Source organism: Pristiophorus japonicus, chromosome 12 (assembly GCF_044704955.1).
Source record: "Pristiophorus japonicus isolate sPriJap1 chromosome 12, sPriJap1.hap1, whole genome shotgun sequence".
Classification (NCBI taxonomy): Eukaryota; Metazoa; Chordata; class Chondrichthyes; family Pristiophoridae; genus Pristiophorus; species Pristiophorus japonicus.
The window spans coordinates 77,762,626-77,785,210 of NC_091988.1; the positions used below are offsets into that span (position 1 = coordinate 77,762,626).

Sequence of the window (22,585 nt, forward strand, 5' to 3'; positions counted from 1 at the left end):
GGGGAGGGATCAGTGTGTGGGGGGAGGGATCAGTGTGTGGGGGGAGGGATCAGTGTGTGGGGGGAGGGGTCAGTGTGTGTGGGGAGGGGTCAGTGTGTGTGGGGAGGGGTGTGTGTGTGGGGGAGGGGTGTGTGTGGGGGAGGGGTCAGTGTATGTGGGGGAGGGATCAGTGTGTATGGGGGAGAGGTCAGTGTGTGGGGGGAGGGATCAGTGTGGTGGGGGAGGGATCAGTGTGTGTGTGGGGGGGGGGGGGTGTGTGTGGGGGAGAGGGGTGTGTGTGTGGGAGGGGTAGTGTGTGTGGGGAGGGGGTGTGTGTGGGGGAGGGGTGTGTGTGTGGGGGAGAGGGGTGGGTGTGTGTGGGGGAGAGGGGGTGGGTGTGTGGTGGGGGAGAGGGGGGTGGGTGTGTGGTGGGGGAGAGGGGGGTGGGTGTGTGGTGGGGGAGAGGGGGGTGGGTGTGTGGTGGGGGAGAGGGGGGTGGGTGTGTGGTGGGGAGAGGGGGGTGGGTGTGTGGTGGGGGAGAGGGGGGTGGGTGTGTGGTGGGGGAGAGGGGGGTGGGTGTGTGGTGGGGGAGAGGGGGGTGGGTGTGTGGTGGGGGAGAGGGGGGTGGGTGGTGTGGTGGGGGAGAGGGGGGTGGGTGTGTGGTGGGGGAGAGGGGGGTGGGTGTGTGGTGGGGGAGAGGGGGGTGGGTGTGTGGTGGGGGAGAGGGGGGTGGGTGTGTGGTGGGGGAGAGGGGGGTGGGTGTGTGGTGGGGGAGAGGGGGGTGGGTGTGTGGTGGGGGAGAGGGGGGTGGGTGTGTGGTGGGGGAGAGGGGGGTGGGTGTGTGGTGGGGAGAGGGGGGTGGGTGTGTGGTGGGGGAGAGGGGGGTGGGTGTGTGGTGGGGGAGAGGGGGGTGGGTGTGTGGTGGGGGAGAGGGGGTGGGTGTGTGGTGGGGGAGAGGGGGGTGGGTGTGTGGTGGGGGAGAGGGGGGTGGGTGTGTGGTGGGGGAGAGGGGGGTGGGTGTGGTGGGGGAGAGGGGGGTGGGAGGGGGTGGGGGAGAGGGGGGGTGGGAGGGGGTGGGTGTGTGGTGGGGGAGAGGGGGGTGGGTGTGTGGTGGGGGAGAGGGGGGTGGGTGTGTGGTGGGGGAGAGGGGGGTGGGTGTGTGGTGGGGAGAGGGGGGTGGGTGTGTGGTGGGGGAGAGGGGGGTGGGTGTGTGGTGGGGGAGAGGGGGGTGGGTGTGTGGTGGGGGAGAGGGGGGTGGGTGTGTGGTGGGGGAGAGGGGGGTGGGTGTGTGGTGGGGGAGAGGGGGGTGGGTGTGTGGTGGGGGAGAGGGGGGGGTGTGTGGTGGGGGAGAGGGGGGTGGGTGTGTGGTGGGGGAGAGGGGGGTGGGTGTGTGGTGGGGGAGAGGGGGGTGGGTGTGTGGTGGGGGAGAGGGGGGTGGGTGTGTGGTGGGGGAGAGGGGGGTGGGTGTGTGGTGGGGGAGAGGGGGTGGGTGTGTGGTGGGGGAGAGGGGGGTGGGTGTGTGGTGGGGGAGAGGGGGGTGGGTGTGTGGTGGGGAGAGGGGGGTGGGTGGGTGTGGGTGGGGGGGAGGGGGGTGGGTGTGTGGTGGGGGAGAGGGGGGTGGGTGTGTGGTGGGGGAGAGGGGGGTGGGTGTGTGGTGGGGGAGAGGGGGGTGGGTGTGTGGTGGGGAGAGGGGGGTGGGTGTGTGGTGGGGGAGAGGGGGGTGGGTGTGTGGTGGGGGAGAGGGGGGTGGGTGTGTGGTGGGGGAGAGGGGGGTGGGTGTGTGGGGGGAGAGGGGGGTGGGTGTGTGGTGGGGAGAGGGGGTGGGTGTGTGGTGGGGGAGAGGGGGGTGGGTGTGTGGTGGGGGGAGGGGGGTGGGTGTGTGGTGGGGGAGAGGGGGGTGGGGTGTGGTGGGGGAGAGGGGGGTGGGTGTGTGGTGGGGGAGAGGGGGGTGGGTGTGTGGTGGGGGAGGGGGGGTGGGTGTGTGGTGGGGGAGAGGGGGGTGGGTGTGTGGTGGGGGAGAGGGGGGTGGGTGTGTGGTGGGGGGAGAGGGGGGTGGGTGTGTGGTGGGGGAGAGGGGGTGGGTGTGTGGTGGGGAGAGGAGGGGAGAGGGGTGTGTGTGGTGGGGAAGAGGGGTGTGTGTGTAGGGGAAGAGGGTGGTGCGGGCGGCGGGGGGGGGATGAGGTGAGCGAGCGGGCGGGGGGGGGAGATGAGTGAGCGAGCGGGCGGGGGGGGGGATGAGTGAGCGAGCGGGCGGGGGTGGGGATGAGTGAGCGAGCGGGCGGGGGTGGGGATGAGTGAGCGAGCGGGCGGAGGGGTGGGGATGAGTGAGCGAGCGGGCGGAGGGGTGGGGATGAGTGAGCGAGCGGGCGGGGGGGGAGATGAGTGAGCGAGCGGGCGGGGGGGAAGATGAGTGAGCGAGCGGGCGGAGGGGTGGGGATGAGTGAGCGGCGGGGGGGGGTTGAGTGAGCGAGCGGGCGGGGGTTGGAGGGAGTGGGCGGGGGTGTGAGTGGGTGGGAGAGGGGGCGGTGGGGGTGTGTGGAGTGAGTGGGGGGGGGCGGTGGGGTAGGTGTGAGGGCGTGGGGTGGGAGTGGGTGAGAATGTGTTGGGACTTGAGCCCGGCTCCCTCCCACGTGTCCACACACAGCTGCGTTCTCTGAGCCAGACAATGACACGGTTGCGGATTTGTGCAGGAAACCCACTGACATTCATTGCGATCGATGGCGTGTTGAAAACCCCAGTGCTGTTCAGAAATGGAAATGACATTAATCTTCTCATTTTTGTTTCTTTGCTGACCAAATAAAATGCAAAGCGTTAATGGGCACTTTTTTGTTGTGGAACAGCTTAATCAGGACTATTGGAGCTGTGTTCTTCCACTCTGCAATATGCGCAGTCTGCAACTTTCTGCATTTTATATTAAATTGTGCCAAAAATGGAACGCAAATTGAATTAAGTGCAGATTTTTTTCTTCTGTCGTGAAAGGTATCTTTTTCTTCTTTGTGCTCCTAATTATCCTGTCTCCCAAGGGTTCCGCAGATGTCGGCTGCTTTCTAATAGCTCTCTTGTTGGGCTGATCTTCGTGTGGTGAAGGGTTGGCCATTTACGCGTCAGCTGTGGCTCAGTGGGTAGCACTCGGTCTCGTCTCTGAGTCAGAAGGTCATGGGTTCAAGTTCCATTCCAGATACTTGAGCACTGACCCGCCCAGTGCAGTACTGAGGGAGCGCCGCACTGTCGGAGGGGCAGTACTGAGGGAGCGCCACGCTGTCTGAGGCGGCTCCCTATTGGATGAGACGTATAAACCGAGGTCCCGTCTTCCAGTTCAGGGGAAAAATATCCCCATGGAACTATTGGAAGAAGAGCAGGGGGCATTGTCCCAACCTGGCCAACATTTATCCCCCAACTCATGAACCCTCATTGGTGTTTATGGGAGCTTGCTGTGCCTAATATCTCCCCATCCCTCCCCAAGACATTGCTAAGGCTGAAGAGCCCTTGTTTATGAAGTTGTTCCTCAGAACCCATGTTTCCGAGAGTGGAGATCATCCTCTGCTCACCAGGGACCTTCAGTTAACTTTGAAGCCAATGAATTAGTAAACAATCCAACCTCTTTGCTTCTGGTAATTCTTGAAACACCTAAAAATTCAGAAAATTGGTCAAACCTTCAGCCCACTAAATCTTCTTCCTCAAATTCCAGCCTTTCTGCCTCCCAGTCTTTTTAAAAATATATTTGTTAATGGGATGTGTGCATCGCTGGCAAGGCCGGCCAGGCATTTATTGTCCATCCTTAGTTGCCCTCGAAGGTGGTGGTGAGCCGTCTTCTACAACTGAGTGTCTCACTGGGCCATTTCAGAGGGCAGTTAAGAGTGAACCACATTACTGTGGCTCTGGAGTCTCATATAGGCCAGACTGGGTAAGGACGGCAGATTTCCCTCCCTAAAGGACATTATTGAACCAGATGACTGTTTACAAGAATCTGGTAGTTTTATGGTCACCATTCCAAGGCTTTATTCCAGATTTTAAAAAATGTGGTTAACTGAATTTAAATTCCCCAGCTGCGGTGCTGGGATTTGAACTGATGTTCCCCAGATCATTAGTCAAGATCTCTGGATTATTAGTCCCAGACCATAACCACAATGCTACCGTACCCAATCGTTGCAGCATCTCGCTGATCCCTCCTGATGAGTCCAGTGTCGTGACCCCTCTGACCAGAGCCATTGGCTGAGGGCAGTGAATGCTGGAGGTGCTCATTCGGCAGGACGGCAACATGCCACACAAGGACCCGCTGGGAGGGGGCACAGATTGAGCCGGTTCGGTAGTTCCTCAGTGTGTATGACCTGGTGGCCGTAAACCCCGAGGGACCGTGTTAATCTTGGTCAGACTGATTCAAACTGAACATCAATGAAACAACAACAACTTACATTTATATGGCACCTTTAACATGGTAAGAGGTCCCACGGCGCTTCACAGGTGTATTATAACAAGAAGGACTTGGATTTATGTAGCGCCTTTCACGACCACCAGATGCCTCAAAGGGCTTTACAGCCAATTAAGTACTTTTTGGAGTCTCATCACTGTTGTAATGTAGGAAACACGGCATCCAATTTGCGTACAGCAAGCTCCCACAAACAGCAATGTGATAATGACCAGATAATCTCTCTCTTTTGTTATGTTGATTGAGGGATCAATATTGGTCCAGGATACCAGGGATAACTCCCCTGCTCATCGTCGAACTAGTGCCATGGGATCTTTTCCGTCCACCTGAGAGAGCAGACGGGGCCTCGGTTTAACGTCTCATCCGAAAAACAGCACCTCCGACAGTGCAGCACTCCCTCAGTACTGCACTGGGAGTGTCAGCCTAGACTCTTGTCTAAAATTTTAACAGCCACATAAGAAGAAATTAGGGCTGGTGACTAAAAACTTCGTCAAAGTAGAAGGTTTTGAGGAGAGGTTTAGGCAGCGAGTTCCAGAGCTTGGGGCCTGGGCTTACAGAAGGCACAGCCGCCGATGGTTGAGCGACTTTAATCGGATACTCAAGAGGACAGAATTAGAGGAGTGCAGATATCTTGTGTCTGGCGGGGTGGGGGGGGGGGGGGTGAGGGTTGTGAGGCTGGAGGAGATTACAGAGATAGGGAGGGGGCGAGGCCATGGAGGGATTTGTAAACAAGAATGAGAATTTTAAAATCGGGGCGTTGCTTAACCAGGAGCCAATATCGGTCAGCGAGCACAGGGGTGATCGGTGAGCGGGATTTGGTGCGAGTTAGGACACAGGCAGCCGAGTTTTGGATCACCTCTAGTTTAGGTAGGGTAGAACGTGGGAGGCCGGCCATGAGTGCGTTGGAATAGTCAAGTCTAGAGGAGCAGGATGAAAGAGCTTGGGGGCCAAGCATTCACTGTCGCCGGTGCCAAGATAGGACCTTGATGGCTCGCTGGTGTGCGCTATTTGAAGAATCTTTCTGCTGTTCAATGCAAGACTGCACGCTCCAAGCAATTAGCACCCCTATTTGTGGCAATGTTCAGCAAGAGTTGCAGAGCGAGTTTTAAAACTTACCAACAGCAGTCGAGTCTGGATTGCTCAGTGACTCCATTAGCTTCAATGTCAACCGAGGTCCCACGTGAGTAAAGGGGGAAGATCTCCAGTGTTAGAATCGTGGGTTATCGAATCATAGAAATTTATGGCACGGAAGGAGGCTATTCGGCCCATCATGTCCGCGCCATCCAACAAAGAGCTATCCAGTCCAATCCCACTTTCCAGTTCTCGGTCCGTAGCTCTGTCGGTTACGGCACTTCAAATGCACACCCAAGTACTTTTTAAATGTGGTGAGGGTTTCCGCCTCTACCACCCTTTCAGTCAGCGAGTTCCAGACCCCCACCACCCTCTGGGTGAAGAAAGTTCCCCTCAAATCCCCCTACCAATTACTTTAAATCTATACCCCCCTGTTACTGACTGCTCTGCTAAGGGAAATGGGTCCCTCCTATCCTCTCTATCTAGGCCCCTCATAATTTTGTACACCTGTGGAACTACTTTGTAAACTAGGCCTCAGCGATGCCGTGGAGGAGAGTTTGAGGAGGTCTATCAAATGCTTCACGGGGGGCGAGAAACTTGGCCTGGGACCATACTTTCAGACGTGCCTGGGAGGCAGGACAAGAGGGCCAGGCCATGGAAGTTGGGCTCGATTGCCAGGAGGTATTTATTAACAGCAGGGATGATCAGCAGCTGGAACCAGGGGGGTTGTTTGAGCCCAGGGGGAGCTGTTGATGTAATGAGGAATTTATTTATGTAGTGCCTTTCATGACCACCGGCTATCCCAAAGTGCTTTACAGCCTATGAAGTAATTTTGGAGTGTTGTCACTGTTGTGATGTGGGAAATGCAGCAGGCAATTTGCGCGCAGCAAGCTCCCACAAACAGCAATGTGATAATGACCAGATAATCTGTCTGTGATGTTGATTAAGGAATAAATATTGGCCAGGACACTGGGGATAAATCTTGCTCGGTCTCTCTCTCTCTCTCGGTCTGGGTCTCGCTCTCGCCCTGTCCCGCTCGCTCTTTGTCTGCACTAACACCCTGGTCTGTTACCTCCTTCGATTTATATTTTCCAAACTTTAAAACATATCTCTATTCCCCATTTATCTCGACTGTAGTGACAGGAGTTAACATCCGTGTGTGTGTTTGGGGGCCTGTTGTACTCTTCGCTTGCACAGCACCTGTGGGAGATCACATTGCATTGCTGTGTTGAGAGTAATGCATAATTACGGGTTGAGGCAATTTATTTTGTCTTGGTCCCTGGGGTTTATTTGAGGTTTGGAAGCAAAGGGTTCGGTCCCACCAGGTGAAATATATTGCAACTCCTTATTTGAGGTCATTGCTGTCTGCCATTTTACCAGGTAACAGCTTAATCCATTAAACACTATTCTCCTGTGCCCGTGTCCCTCCCTCGCACTGCATTACGTTCCCCCGCACTCCCCCTCCGCACTCCCCCTCCGCACTCCCCCTCCGCACTCCCCCTCCGCACTCCCCCTCCGCACTCCCCCTCCGCACTCCCCCTCCGCACTCCCCCTCCGCACTCACCCTCCGCACTCCCCCTCCGCACTCCCCCACCGCACTCCCCCTCCGCACTCCCCCACCACCCCCTCCGCACTCCCCCACCACCCCCTCCGCACTCCCCCACCACCCCCTCCGCACTCCCCCACCACCCCCTCCGCACTCCCCCACCACCCCCTCCGCACTCCCCCACCACCCCCTCCGCACTCCCCCACCACCCCCTCCGCACTCCCCCACCACCCCCTCCGCACTCCCCCACCACCCCCTCCGCACTCCCCCACCACCCCCTCCGCACTCCCCCACCACCCCCTCCGCACTCCCCCACCACCCCCTCCGCACTCCCCCACCACCCCCTCCGCACTCCCCCACCACCCCCTCCGCACTCCCCCACCACCCCCTCCGCACTCCCCCACCACCCCCTCCGCACTCCCCCACCACCCCCTCCGCACTCCCCCACCACCCCCTCCGCACTCCCCCACCACCCCCTCCGCACTCCCCCACCACCCCCTCCGCACTCCCCCACCACCCCCTCCGCACTTCCCCACCACCCCCTCCGCACTCCCCCACCACCCCCTCCGCACTCCCCCACCACCCCCTCCGCACTCCCCCACCACCCCCTCCGCACTCCCCCACCACCCCCTCCGCACTCCCCCACCACCCCCTCCTTCTCTTCCCCCCCCCACCCCCTCCTTCTCTTCCCCCCCCCCACCCCCTCCTTCTCTTCCCCCCCCCACCCCCTCCTTCTCTTCCCCCCCCCACCTCCTCCTTCTCTTCCCCCCCCCCCACCTCCTCCTTCTCTTCTCCTCTCTCCCCCCCTTCTCTTTCCTCCTCCTCCTCCTCCTCCTCTTCCTCTTCCTCTTCTTCCTCTTCCTCTTCCTCTTCCTCTTCCTCTTCCTCTTCCTCTTCCTCTTCCTCTTCTTTCCCTCCCCCCCCCCTAGTTGAGTGATTCTGTGTGAAGCCAGTGGCTGTGCTTTGCAGTGTAAATCAAGATGTTTGACAAGTAGAGAGACACCTCCTCAAGACATGGAGGGCAGCGAGAGGGATGGGATGACACAGGTGAAGAGCTGCCTCAATGGGCGGGCACTCTGGATGGCCAATCAGCCTCCCCTTCCTGCCTTCAGTGGGGATGGTGAGAAGAGAATGCTTATCTACATTTTTTGAAAAGGGAATCTCCTCTTTTAAGCTTTATCTTATGATTCACCTGGCACTAATCTGCCTCCGAATGAGCGAGTGATTGCACAGAGAGACCAGGGGTGTTGGGACCAGACCTGCTGCTTGATCTTGATATTAAGCTGTGATTATTTAAATTACGACATCAATTATTTAGATGCCATCGTTTCCTCTGTTTTCATAAGATGTTATTGCTTCTGTCCATAGCCATACAGAGCTCGGTGTGGCTTAACATCAAGTGACTTGGGTTTAAAGAGGATTGTGTCTTGTTAGACAGCAGTTGGCGATAAATTATTCACTGCAGCATGAATGGAAACACTAACACGATTTAGATTTATGTTTGGAAAATTGAATTTTCAATGCGGGAGATCACAAGGAATTAATTCATATCGGGTAGGGGGAAAGAGTGAAAAGCACTCGCGAATAAAGACCATTGTCGCAGGTTTTATTCCCACTTCCTGAACTGAAGTTCCAAATTGGATATTTCCTCCGAGGGATAGAGAGGCCAAGCAGCTTACCTGTTTGGGCACAGCAGGTGAGCCAAGGGCCATGTATCAAATATGGTGTAGTCAGGGACACCTTGGTTTTGAGGCCAAGTGGAAGTAGCTTTACTCCGTATCTCCATGACTCAGTGGGTAGCACAATCACCTCTGAGTCAGAAGGTTGTGGGTTTGAGTCCCGCTCTAGGAACTGGAGCACATAAGGCTATGCTGACACTCCCAGTGCAGTGCCGAGGGAGTGCTGCACTGTCGGAGGTGCCGTCTTTTGGATGAGACATCTGCTCCCACGTGGGTGTAAAAGATCCCACGGCACTATTTTGAAGAAGAGCAAGGGAGTTATCCCCGGTGTCTTGGCCAATATTTATCCCTCAATCAACGTAACAAAAATAGATTATCTGGTCATTATCCTGTTGCTGTTTGTGGGAGCTTGCTGTGCGCAAATTGGCTGCCACATTTCCCACATTAAAACAGTGACTGCACTCCAACCTACTTCATTGGCTGTAAAGCGCTTTAAGACATTCGGTGGTCGTGAAAGGCGCTGTATAAAAGTCTTTCTTTCTAACTCTGATCTGCAATGCTTTCCACTACTGTAGTGTTTTTGAAGAATCTTCAAGCACGGGATGCTGTAAGAACTGAGAGGTTGTACCTGTCTGAAAAAGTGGACCAGGCTGGGGCTCTTTCGTCTTGAAATGTGAAGACTGAGAGGCGATCTGATAGAGGTCTAAGGTTATGAAAGGGTTCGCTAGGATAGAGGTAGAGATGCTTCCACTTGAATGGAGTCGAAAACTCGTGGCCATAAATATAAGAGTGTCACTAATAAAACCAATGAGGAATTCAGGAAAAACGTCTTTACCTGGAGAGTGTTTAGAATGTGGAACTCGCTACCACAGGGAGTGGTTGAGACGAATAGCACAGATGCATAGAAGCTAGATAAACACATGAGGGAAGAAAGGAATGGAAAGATATGTTGATGGAGTGAGATGAAGGTTTAGAAGCAGTTCAGAGAAAGTTCACGAGGTTGATTCCTGAGATGAAGGCGTTGTCTTATGAGGAAAGGTTGGGCATGTTCTCATTGGAGTTTCGAAGAATGAGAGGTGATCTTATTGAAACGTACAGGATTCTGAGGGGGCTGGACAGGGTAGATGCAGAGAGGATGTTTCCCCTCATATGCGATTCTGGAACTAGAGGGCATAGTTTCAGAATAAGGGGTCGCCCATTTAAAATGGAGATGAGGAATTTCTTCTTTCAGAGGGTATCTGTGAAATTATCTGCCCCAGAGGGCTGTGGAGGCTGGGTCATTGAATATATTTAAGGTGGAGAAAGACAGATTTTTGAACGATAAGGGAGTGAAGGGAAGTGGAGGTGAGGCCATGATCAGATCAACCATGACCTTATTGAATGGCGGTGCAGGCTCGAGGGGCCAAATGGCCGACTCCTGCTCCTATTTCTTATGAAAAGGGGTGGGAGGAGGCTCGTGTGGAGCATAAGCACCACCACAGACCAGTTGGGCCGAATGTCCTGTCTGCGTGCTATATTAGATTTGATCTATTTTCAAAGCAGGTGGAGGGTGGGGGTGAGATGCGGGGGCTGAAGGAGAGAGGTCAATGGGGGTGGGGTTGCAGTGAGCTGATGAACAAGCGCCGCTGATGGGTCGAAGGAGAAGCCTGGTCTCAAAGAAAGACTTGCACTTATACAGCAACTTTCATGACCTCCGTACGTCCCAAAGCGCTTTACAGCCAATGAAGTATCTTTTTGGAGTGTAGTCACTATTGAGAAACACAGCAGCCATTTTGCACACGGCAAGCTCCCACAAACAGCAATGTGATAATGACCAGATAATCTGTTTTTTTTTTTGTATTGTTTATTGAGGGATAAATATTGGCCCAGGACATCGGGGAGAACTCCCCGCTCTTCTTCGAAATAGTGCCGTGGCATCTTTTACGTCCACCTGAGGGGGCAGACGGGGCCTCGGTTTAACGTCTCATCTGAAAGATGGCACCTCAGACAGTGTAGCGCTCCCTCAGCACTGCACTGGAGTGTCAGCCAAGATTTTTATGCTCTGGTCCCTGGAGTGGGACTTGAACCTCCACAACCTTCTGACTCCGAGGCAAGCGTGCTGCCCACTGAGCCACAGCTGACACAGAAACAGAGAGGGTGCTTGTGGGGGTGTCTGGATGGAGGAGGGTGTGGGAAAACCACGGAGGGATTTGAAACCGAAGCCCCTTGAAGTCGATTCACAAACTAGTCTATTCTGGTCTGGAAGAAAACTATGCTGAGCACCAAGTGTACTTGGTGTCGAGCCTTGGCTCAAACCCTGAGAGACTGCTCCACCGGTGGAGGTATGGTCTTTTCGAGAGGCCCGTCTGAAACTCGAGGGAATTCCTTGAGAGTTGACATCTCCATATCCTTTTGGCGAGAGGTCCTGACTATCTGTTGAAAGAAAGAAAGACTTATATTTATATAGCGTCTTTCACGACCACCGGACGTCTCAAAGCGCTTTACAGCCAATGAAATACTTTTGGAGTGTAGTCACTGTTGTAATGTGGGAAACGTGGCAGTCTAGGTCACCTGTGTTTTATCATGTTGATTGAGGGATAAATATTGGACCAGGGCATTGGGGATAACTCCCCTGCTCTCCTTCGAAATAGTGCCATGGGATCTTTTACGTCCACCTGAGAGGGCAGGCAAGACCTCGGTTTAACATCTCATCACAAAGACGGCACCTCAGACAATGCAGTGCTCCCTCAGCACTACACTGGGAGTGTCGGCCTCAAGTCTCTGAAGTGGGTTTTGAGTCCACAACCTCCTGACTTGGAGGCGAGGGTGTTATCCACTGAGCCATGGATGAGCCAAAGTCGACGTTCAAGATCCCGTGGCCGTATTTGAAGAAGAGCCGGGGTGATGTCCCATCCTTCTGTCCCAACATGCTTCCTTCAAACAACACCACCAAAAATAAAATTAACAACTTCTTAATCTCGTTACCTTTTGTGGGACCATGCTGTGCGCCCTGTTGGTCTCGATAGCAACAGCGAGTGCATGTCAAGAGGAATTCATTGACTGTGAATAGTTTGAAACCAACTGAGGACTCTAAAGGCGCTTTGTTCTTTTCTTTCTTTCTTGGAACACTATGGGAGATTCTGGGTGTGACATGTGGAAAAACAATTGGCTTCTAGTTTTCCTAATTGGGAAATCTTTGCAGAATCAATTCCCTGCAATCAACTGTGTTCTCGGCACACTTGGGTTTTGCCATCCCTCTCCCTCCCGCTCGCAGTGCAGTCCATAAAGTGTCCTGATGGTTCTTTCAGCATGAGTGGCGCTGGGAGAATGTCGGCCCATGCATTTTGCTCCTTCGCCCAGGCAGTACTCCTGACAGCAAACCCTAATCCCTTCGTTCTCCGTTGTACAATCTCCGCCTAATTCACCAGCCATTACATTGTTCAAACCCTGGTCTACAATCTCGTCCATTCTACGAGGCAGTGAAAGTGAGAAAGTGACTCTTGAGTCATACAGAACCTTGGCCAGCCCCCATCTGGAGCATTGTGTTCAGTGCGAAAGGATATGCTGCCCTTTAATGTGTACAGCGCAGATTCATCATCGAATCATAGAAATTTACAGCATGGAAGGAGGCTATTTCGACCCATCATGTCCGTGCCGGCGGACAAAGAGCTATCCAGCCTCATCCCACTTTCCAGCTCTCAGTCCGTAGCCCTGTGGGTTCCGGCACTCTTAAGTGCACATCCAAGTACTTTTTTTATTGTGGTGAGGGTTTCTGCCTCTACCACCCTTTCAGGCAGTGAGTTCTAGAACCCCACCACCCTCTGGGTGAAAACATTTCCCCTCAAATCCCCTCAAAACCTCCTACCAATTACTTTAAATCTATGCCCCCTGGTTGTTGATGTCTCTGCTAAGGGAAATAGGTCCTTCCTATCCACTCTATCCAGGCCCTTCATAATTTTATACACCTCAATTAAATCTCTCCTCAGCCTCCTCTGTTCCAAAGGAAACAACTCCAGCCGACCCAATCTTTCCTCATAGCTAAAATTCTCCAGTCCAGGCAACATCCTCGTAAATCTCCCCTCTACCCTCTCCAGTGCAATCACATCCTCCCTGTAATGTGTTGACCAGAACTGCACGCAGTACTCTAGCTGTGGCCTAACCAGTATACAGTTCTAGCATCAGAATGATACCGAGGCTTAAAAAGGTTATATCATGGGGAGAAGATTGCATAAACTTGGCTTGTATTCCCATGAGTTTATAAGGTTCAGGGGTTGTCTGATTCGGGGTTTTAAATGATAAGATTCGAAAGGGTAGATACAGAGAAACTATTGTGTCAGCTGTGGCTCAGTGGGTAGCGCACTCTCTCACCTCCCTGAGCCAGAAGGTTCCGTGTTCAAGTCCCACTCTAGCGGCTCGAGCACAAAAATCTACGCTGACACTCTCGTGCAGTACTGAGGGAGTGCTGCGCTGTCGGAATTGCCGTCTTTCGGCTGAGACATTAAACCAATGCCCTGTCTGCCCTAAAAGATCCTATGGTACTATTTTGAAGAAGAGCAGGGGAGTTCTCCCCAGTGTCCTTGCCAATATTAATCACTCAATCAACATCATTAAAATAAATGAGCGCATTGTTATGCGCAAATTGGCTGCCGCGTTTCACTGTGTTTACAGTGATTACACTCTGAAAAGTACTGTGCCAGGAGGCATAGATTTAAAGTAATTGATTGGAGGGAAAAAAAATTTCACCCAGGGGGTGGTGGGGGTCTGGAACTCACTGCCTGAAAGGGTAGTAGGGGCAGAAACCCTCACCGCATTTAAAAAGTACTTGGATATGCACTTGGAAGTGCTGTAACCTACAGGGCTACGGACCAAGAGCTGGAGAGTTGGATTAGGCTGGATAGCATTTTGTCGGCCGGCGCGGACACGATGGGCCAAAATGGCCGCCTTCCATGCTGTAAGTTTCTATGACACTTCATTGGCTGTAAAGTGCTTTGGGACGTCCAGTGGTTGTGAGAGGCGCTATAGAAATGCAAGTCTTTCTTTCTTTCTGGTGCAGGAGTCCAGAACAAGGGGACACGATCTTAAAATGAGAGCCGGGCCGTTCGGGGGTGAAATCAGGAAGCACCCATTCACACAAAGGGCAGTGGAGATTTAGACCTTATTCCCCCCAAAAAGCTATGGATGTTGGGGGTCAATTGAAGCGTTTAAGACTGAGATTGATATTCTAGTTTTTGTTCAGTAAGACTATCCAGGGATATGGATGAAAGACGAATAAATGGAGTTGGGGTACAGATCAGCCATGATGTAAATGAACAGGCTCGAAGGGCCGACCGGCCTCCTCCTGTTCCTGTGCTACAACTCTGTCTGCAGTTTACTGTCACATGCTCTGTACCTGTTATCTTGCCATTGGACTGAAACAAACCCCTGTACATCCATTTAAAAAAAAAACCCTTGCAACTAATTGTCTATTTTCCGCCTTTAATTTCCCTCCTGCTAACGAAGGGCACAGTTCTCGGCCGTGACCTTGCATTGTACGTCAGTGATGCATAGCCGAGAATCTATTGCTCGGTCTTTATCTCGAGTGGTGCTTGCACACGCTTCAAGTGCTCCCTGTGTGGTCTCCGTAAATGCTTTTATTTAATAATTCCCGACTTTAAATGTTTTATTGAAAGGAGCCTCGGGCAGGATTTGTTAGCAATAGAAGTGCCAGCAATCTGACAAATTATGCAATCTGAAATCTAATAGATCTGGAACGCAGCGCTGAGCATTGCTTGGGCCGTTCAGTCGGGTGCCACTTAATTCTGCCATAACTCCTTGAAGGTGAACCCTCGTCTACATTAAAATAAACGCTTGCCATACCCTTCCCGGTTCAACTGACGTGATACATAGTGCACCGTGGGGGATTGGTGAAGGTGTGGAGAGATGGTGAGATAACTTTGCAAGTGCTTATTCGGTTGATACCTGGCTTTTGAAAGCCAAAGGGAAGACCGAGATGTGAGAGGTTCCACCGTCGAGATCGCAGGCAAGAGTAATTAGAGTCAGAGCTAGAAAAAAGAAAGACATGCATTTATATAACGCCTCTCACGACCACCGGACATCCCAAAGTGCTTTACAGCCAATGAAGTACTTTTTGAAGTGTAGTCACTGTTGTAATGTAGGAAACACGGCAGCAAATTTGCGCACAACAAGCTCCCACAAACAGCAAGGTGATAATGACCAGATAATCTTGTTTTAATGATGTTGATTGAGGGATAAATATTGGCCCAGGACACCGGGGGGATCTCCCCTGCTCTTCCAAATAGCCGTGGGATCGTTTACATCCACCTGAGAGAGCAGACGGGGCCTCGGTTCAGTATCTCATCCGAAAGACGGCACCTCTGACAGTGCAGCACTCCCTCAGCACTGCACTGAGAGTGTCAGTCTAGAGTTTGGTGCTCAAGTGTCTGGAGTGGGATTTGGGGCACATGTCTGTACTTCTTGGTAACTAGGCATGGGCAAGCAATGCTGGCCTTGCCAGTGATGCCCATATCTTACAAATGCATCAAAAGAACTGTCACTTGGTATTTGGGCCTTGGGGGACTGCTGGGTGTGGTGGGCAGTTGATGATTGATGACTCTGATGTTGCTGTAGATGCTCTCGCAAGGACAAGTGTGATCGGGCGAACGAGTATCAGCGCTTTGCCTCGACCCTGCGGCAGTGTGTCCAACTGAGCGTCCAGCCTAAAAACATCTCCGTCACCATGTCCCAGGTTCTGGTGAGTTCCATTGGATTTTTAAGTCTGCTTTTCATCCAGTGTGTGTGTGTGAGGGGATGAGAGAGAGAGAGAGAGCGTGCGTGCGGGGGTGAGGGAATGTGCAGGGGTGTGCGTGCGAGGGGGTGAGGGAGTGTGTGTGTGTGTGTGTGTGTGTGTGTGTGTGTGTGTGTGTGTGGTGAGAGTGTGGGTGAGCGAGTGCCAACAAAATCAAAATGAAATGGGCAAGTATTCGAATTGTGTTTTTAATATCCTAATGCTGTGCATTGAATCTGAATTTGGCACCATGTCATGCCAAGATTTGACCTTTTTGCAGAGAGGGCCTCATTGAATCTTCGGGCTTGATGCTGGGATTCGATTGGCAGAAACCGCTTGTTTATTCTTGGTTTGGGGGTGGGGAGGAAGGGTAACATCAGAATAATTTAATATTTCCGGCTGTTCATGTCACCCTCTTGGAGCCCCTGCTGGGCCATGTCCGACATGCCTCCTCCCTAGACTTTGTGGCGATCCGATGCACTCCAGCACACTGCCCTTCAACCCCAGATCAAATCCCATCCTAACTGATTGGATAATAGGGTCTTTGTGATGGACTCCTGAAAAGAGGGCGAGGTCCAGCTCGAATCGGGACCAGTCATAGCCGTGCCCATCCCTTCGTAACCTGTAAAAACTCAACCACCAAATTTTGAGCTCTGGAACCCATCTGTCAAGAAAGGATGCCTAATTTATACAAACAAATTGGTTCTTGGCATATTCAGGAGCGTGCTCTCCCCAATAGATTATCGGTTGCTGAGCCCAAGTTTCATAAAGAAGGGGCTTACACTTTCTGATATGAAACCATGTACATTTGCGCAAATAATGCAACTCATTGGTCCAGGAATGTCAGGAGAAGGTTGTTTTAAAGCTAATGAAATGAGGCAGTTGTGTATTTTAGTTTTTAATGTAAGGGTTATGCTGTTGAATTCCTTCTCACCCCAACCTTTCCTCGCAAGAAGAGTGAATCAAAAGAAGCGAATGATTTGAAAAGGGGGCTCGCCAAGGGTTTGGGCAGCTTGGGGTGTCGAGATTGGGCCGCAGCTGGTGCTGGCCACACACGATGGGGGCTTGTATTTAGACAGCAGCTCACGCCGTCTTGCCAATGGTCCAAAGCGCTTCACGCACAATGGCTTGCTCTGAGGTTTGGTCACTGTTATGTCGGCAAACCGGGGCAGCCAATTCTGAGAACGTCAATGTCCCACGGACAGCAGTGAGATGAGTGAGTAGTTCATCTGTTTTTGGTGGAAGTTGGTTGAGAGAGAAATGTTGGCCAGGACACCAGGGGAATTCCTTGGATCATTATCTTCGAATAGGGCCATGGGATCGTTACTTGCTTTACGTAAGAAATGCGGGCAGTGTGGCTCCATGAGCCTGCTCCGCCATTCAATAAGATCATGGCTGATCTTCTACCTCAACTCTACTTTCTTGCACTGTCCCCATATCCCTCGATTCCCTTAATATCTAAACATCTAGCGATCTTAGCCTTGAATATACTCAACGATTGAGCATTCACAGACCTCTGGGGCAGAGAATTCCATAGATTCACCACCCTCTGAGTGAAGAAATTCCTCCTTATCTCGGTCTTAAATGGGGCCCCTGATCCTGAGACTGTGACCCCTGGTTCTAGACTCTGCAGCCAGGGCAAACAACCTCTGTTAAATCCCTATAGCGTCTGATGATGTGGCAACTCAAATTTGCACACAGTATGTCCACCGCAGGAACAGACCATTCGGCCCAACAGGTCCATGCCAGGGTTTATGTGCCACACGGGCCTCCTCCTACCCTTTTGCATCTAACCCCAGCAACTGGTCCTTCTATAGGTCGACAATCCGACAATGCAGTTTTCCCTCAGTGCTGTATTGATGTCTTGGCCTTTGCATTCAAGCCCTTCGGTTGGCGAGAGTGAGCTGTGCCGACACTGCTCGGGGGGGAGGGTTCTGAGTCTGTGCAGAATTAGCTAATCTGTCTCTGGCCTCGGCAGCTGTGGGTGAGGAGAGAGCAAGGGCTCAGGCCGCTGATCATTACACGGTGACTGCTACTGGAAAGGGTATGTGCGGACAGCAGACGACAGGAGGATTGGGCTTCCATGTCCTGTCAGCACTCCCCGGCTCGGCCGGCCCCTGAGGCCTGTTATTTTTTATTAATTCTTGGGATGTCGGCATTTCTTTTTTCTTTCTTTTTTTTCTTTCTTTTTTTTCCCGTAGCCAATCTTTCCAATTTTTTGTCAGATCACAAACGCCAGAGGTCACCTTGCACACATCAAGGATCACCCTGCGCTAATGCTCTTAGCCAAAAGGCCTAGAGCCCAAGCACCGTTCCTGGAAGTACTGCAATACCAGGTTCGTGCCATGGAGGTGGATGGGTCAGCAGTCAGCAACCCCACACACCTCCGTGGAGGTGGATGGGTCAAGCCACCCCACCCACCTCCTATTTGATGTCGGCATTTATTGCCGCTCCCTAATTGCCCTTGCGAAGGTGGTGATGAGTCTCCGCCTTGAACCGCTGCAGTCCATGTGGTGAAGGTGCTCCCACAGTGCTGTTAGGGAGGTAGTTCCAGGATTTTGACCCAGCAACGATGAAGGAACAGCCGATATATTTCCAAGTGTGTGATTTGGAGGGGAACATGGAGTTGGTGGTGATCCCATGCGCCTGCTGCCCTTGTCCATCTAAGTGGTAGAGGTCACGGATTTGGGAGGTGCTGCCGAGGAAGCCTTGGCGAGTTGCTGCGGTGCATCTTGTAGATGGCACACACTGTAGCCACGGTGTGCCGGTGGTGGAGGGAGTGAATGTTGAAGGTGGTGGATGGGCTGCTGATCAAGCGGGCTGCTTTGTACCGGATGGTGTCGAGCTTCTTGAGTTGTTGGAGATGCACTCATCGAGAACTGCCAATTGTGTGAGCTACTAGAGCCTGTGAAACCCACACCCCGGCTAGGCCGGGTACTGGGGAGTGAAGCGGTTAAAGACTATGTTCTGGGAAGTAGTCACGATGAAATATTATTCTGATTTCTGCTTGAGTCACTCCTGCTGTAGCAGGGATTCTGCTGTCTGTTAGATTATTATCATTCTGCTCTTTTGTTCCTAAGCATGTTCTCTCTCTCTCTCTCTCTCTCTCTCTCTCTCTCTCTCTCCAGCTGATTCTGCAAACCCGCAATGTCCCTGACCTATCGACGGGAGTCAACTGTTCGTTTGAGGATTTCACCGAGACCGAGGGGCGGATAATGGACGGGAGGATCTACTGTAGGTCTCCCTCGGCCAGAGAGATTGTCCCCATCACCAGAGGCCAGGGTAAGTGCAGAGTGATCCACCGTACTGCCTGGCCGTCCGGACGCACCCTTGCTTCAGTTTCAGCGACTTCAAGCCCCCCCCCCCCCAACTCTCCCGATGGCTCAGTTCTGTAAAGAAAGCAAAACTTGCATTTATGTAGTGCCTTTCACAACCTCAGTGTGTCTGAATGAGCTTTAAAGCTAATGAAGTATTTTTGAAGTATAGTTACTGTTGTAATGTGGGAAACATTACAGCAGTGAACCAATTTGCACACAACAAGATCCCAATGTGATGCAATGTGATAATGACCAGATAATCTGTTTTTAGTGATGTTGGTTGAGGGATAAATATAGACCCCAGGACACTGGGGAGAACTCCCCTGCTCCTCTTCGAAATAGCGTTGTGGGATATTTGACGTCCACCTGAGAGAGCAGACGGGGCCTCGGGTCAATGTCTCATCTGAAAGACGGCACCTCCGACAGTGCAGCGCTCCCTCAGTACTGCCCCTCCGACAGTGCAGCACTGCCTCAACCTAGATTTTGTGCTCTGTTCTCTGCGGTGGAGATGAACCCATGATCTTTTACCCCCTAGTGTGGCACTGAGCCACACAGACCAGGAAGATCCCATGTTACGCCCTCGATCTCTGTTGGGGCGGGTGTTCTGCGAGTATGATTGGCTCGGCATCGCTGGGCAGGGGAGTGGGGGGGGGGGAATCGGGCAGGGTTCTTATGAATAATTACTGTTCAGTGACCTCCTGCTGTGAAGTGCTTGAATGTTAACCACATGTTTCCCCAACCATCACCATTGTCGAATATCCTACAAGCATTCGCTGTCCAGGTTCACTGATGAAGAGTGGAGATACCGGAGAGTGGCAGCGACTGTCAGCATCTTGGGCACAGTTGGGGGAGGACAGGCCACCAATAAGGACCGTGTGTTGCCCATATATACGTATAAAGGGCAACCGTTGTTACCTATGCTCCCTCGTGTTGGGGAAACTCCTCTATAAATCACTCTGGAAAAGGGAAGACTGAGGGGGTGAGCCGATGGAGGCCTTTAAGATTATGAAAGGGTTTGATATAGGGTAGACGTAGAGATGATGTCTCCACTTGTGGGCGAGACCAGTATTAGGGGCCGTAAATTTAAGATAGTCACTGATAAATCCAGTAGGGAATTCAGGAGAAACTTCTTCACCCAGAGAGTGGTGAGAACTCATTAACATAAGGAGTCGTTCAGGCGAATGGTATAGATGCATTTAAGGGGAAGCTCCAAGTGGTTATGTTGATGGGGTTAGATGAAGAGGGGTGGGAGAAGGCTCGTGTGGAGCATAAACACCGGCACGGACCAGTTGGGCCAAATGGCCTGTTTCTGTGCTGTACGTTCGCTGCAGTATTTGGCGCTGCAGTGTTCCGGATGAGCCTTCCGACTCCATTCCCCTTTTTTGTGCATCTTTCAAAAGCATTTATCTTAGGCTGACCTCCTGACTGAGCCACTGGGTCTTACTATTGACTCCTTGCCCCTCATACGGATCGTTCCCTTCCACAAATGGTCTTCAATTTTTCACGCCACCTATATTGCATCTTTTTTGTGTCACCACCCACTTTGATCTCCTCTGATCCCAATCCTATAGCCCTATAGCCACAATGACTGTGACATTGATGCTGGACAAGTTAACCCAGAGGCCTGGTCTAATAATCCCGAGAACGTGAGTTCAAATCCCACCACGGCAGTTTGAGAATTTGCATTCAGTGACCATGAAGTCATCGGAATATTGTAAAAACCCAACTGGTTCTGTAATATCCTTTAGGGAGGGAAATCTGCCATCCTTACCCGGTCTGGGCCTATATGTGTCTGCAGACCCACACCAACGTGATTGATTCTTAACTGCTCATCTAACATGGCCTCACAAGCCACTCAGTTGTATCAATCCTTGGGCAACTAGGGATGGGCAATAAATGCCAGCAATGCCCACATCCCGAAAATGTTTTAAAAATAGTGTGTGCGCCGGACAGTAGGAAATGAGAAAAAGCCTTGGGGGCTCAGGAGATCCGTCCTTCTGTACGTCGTGGTCTCAAATCCCACCTGTTTAAGGGATCTGGATGAATGCTCCCTGATTTCCACTAGGGACATGCTGCAACATCTTCGAATATCCCAGTTGTTCTGCCCACTTCCCTGGGTGTGTGCCGTACCAAGCTGGCATTTTGCTCAGTGGTCACGCTATTTGGGTAGAGCCGCCATGGAAGATTATCGGTGTACAAGGGATTCAAATCTTCCTGAGGACTGGGGAGATAATAAGAACATAAGAAATAGGAGCAGGAATAGGCCATTTGGCCCCTTGAGCCTGCTCCGCCATGGCTGATCTGATCTTGGGCTCTGATCTTGGGCTCAGCTCCACTTGCATGCCTGCTCCCCATAACCCTTCACTCCTTTATCGTTCAAAAATCTGTCTATCTTCACCTTCAATGACCCAGCCTCCACAGCTCTCTGGGGCAGAGAACTCCACAGATTTATGACCCTCAGAGAAGACATTTCTGCTCATCTCAGTTCTAAATGGGCGACCCCTTATTCTTAATCTATGGCCCCTAGTTCTAGATTCCCCCACGAGTGGAAACATCCTCTCTGCATCTACCTTGTTGACCCCCCTCGGTATCTTGTCTGTTTCAATAAGGTCACCTCTTATTCTTCTAAATGCCAATGCGTATCATCATCACCATCAGTTTAAGCCCAACCTGCGCAACCTTTCTTCATAAGTCAACCCCAAAGGCAGTAGATGTGTGCCCCATTATTGCTAAATTCTTGGCTGCCAAGTTGGGAGTCTGGCGTATTCCTTTACTGTAGATCGACACAACAGATCTGCAGCGACCATGAACTGTTGAAAACTGCAGGCCTTGTAGCATTGTCTATGCAACCTCATCCATCACTTCAAAAATTCACTCCCTCCACCACCGGCGCACCGTGGCTGCAGTTTGTACCATCTACAAGATGCACTGCGGCAACTCCCAAACCTGCAACCTCTGTCATCTCGAAGGCAGGTGCATGGGAACACCACCACCTCCATGTTCCCCTCTAAGTGACGCACCATCCTGACTTGGAAATATATCGGCCGTTCCTTCATCGTCTCTAAGTCAAAATTCTGGAGCTCCCTCCCTAACAGCACTATGGGAGTACCTTCACCACACGGACTGCAGCGGTTCAAGGCGGCGGCTCACCACCACCTTCTCCAGGGCCATTTTGGATAAAGAAAAAAATAATTTGCATTTATATAGCACCTTTCACGCCCTCAGGGCACCCAAAGCACTTTATAGCCAATTAAGTACTTTTAAAAGTGTAGTCACTGTAGGAAACGTGGTAGCCAATTTGTGCAAAGCAAGGTCTCACAAACAGCGATGTGATAATGACCAGATAATCTGTTTATAATGTATAAATATTGGCCAGGACACCAGGGATAACTCCCCTGCTCCTCTTCAAGATATGTCGTGGGATTTTTTTAACGCCCACCTGAGAGAGTAGACAGGGCCTCGGTTTGACATCTCATCCGAAAGACGGCACCTCCGGCAGTGCAGTGCTTGGGTCTCTGGAGTGGGACTTGAACCCACAACCTTCTGACTCACAGGCAAGGGTGCTACGCACTGAGCCACAGCTGACACTGCTAATAAATGCTGGCCCTTGCCGGCGATGGCCACATTCCCGAGAATGAATAAATAAATAAATAGGAAAACCGAGTTGCTTTTCTGAACCACTTTTTAGGGCATTATTACCTTGCACTGAGTATAGTGGCCTGCTGTCTCTGTGAAATGTTTATGGGGGACATATGGACACACAAAAATTGGGCCTTGGTTTGGAAGTCTTGACTCATGGACTTA

The 22,585-nt window shown here is 52.2% G+C and overlaps 1 protein-coding gene across 2 annotated transcripts in view; it reads left to right on the plus strand.

The window, feature by feature from the left end:
• Nucleotides 1-22,585, plus strand: part of LOC139277349 (plexin-A1-like) — a 633,908-nt gene that overhangs the window by 338,883 nt on the left and 272,440 nt on the right. For both annotated transcript variants that reach the window (XM_070895706.1, XM_070895705.1), the window contains exons 6-7: nt 15,308-15,431; nt 18,593-18,746. In XM_070895706.1, coding sequence (XP_070751807.1) covers nt 15,308-15,431; nt 18,593-18,746 — 278 coding nt within the window. The remainder of the gene's footprint in view (nt 1-15,307; nt 15,432-18,592; nt 18,747-22,585) is intronic.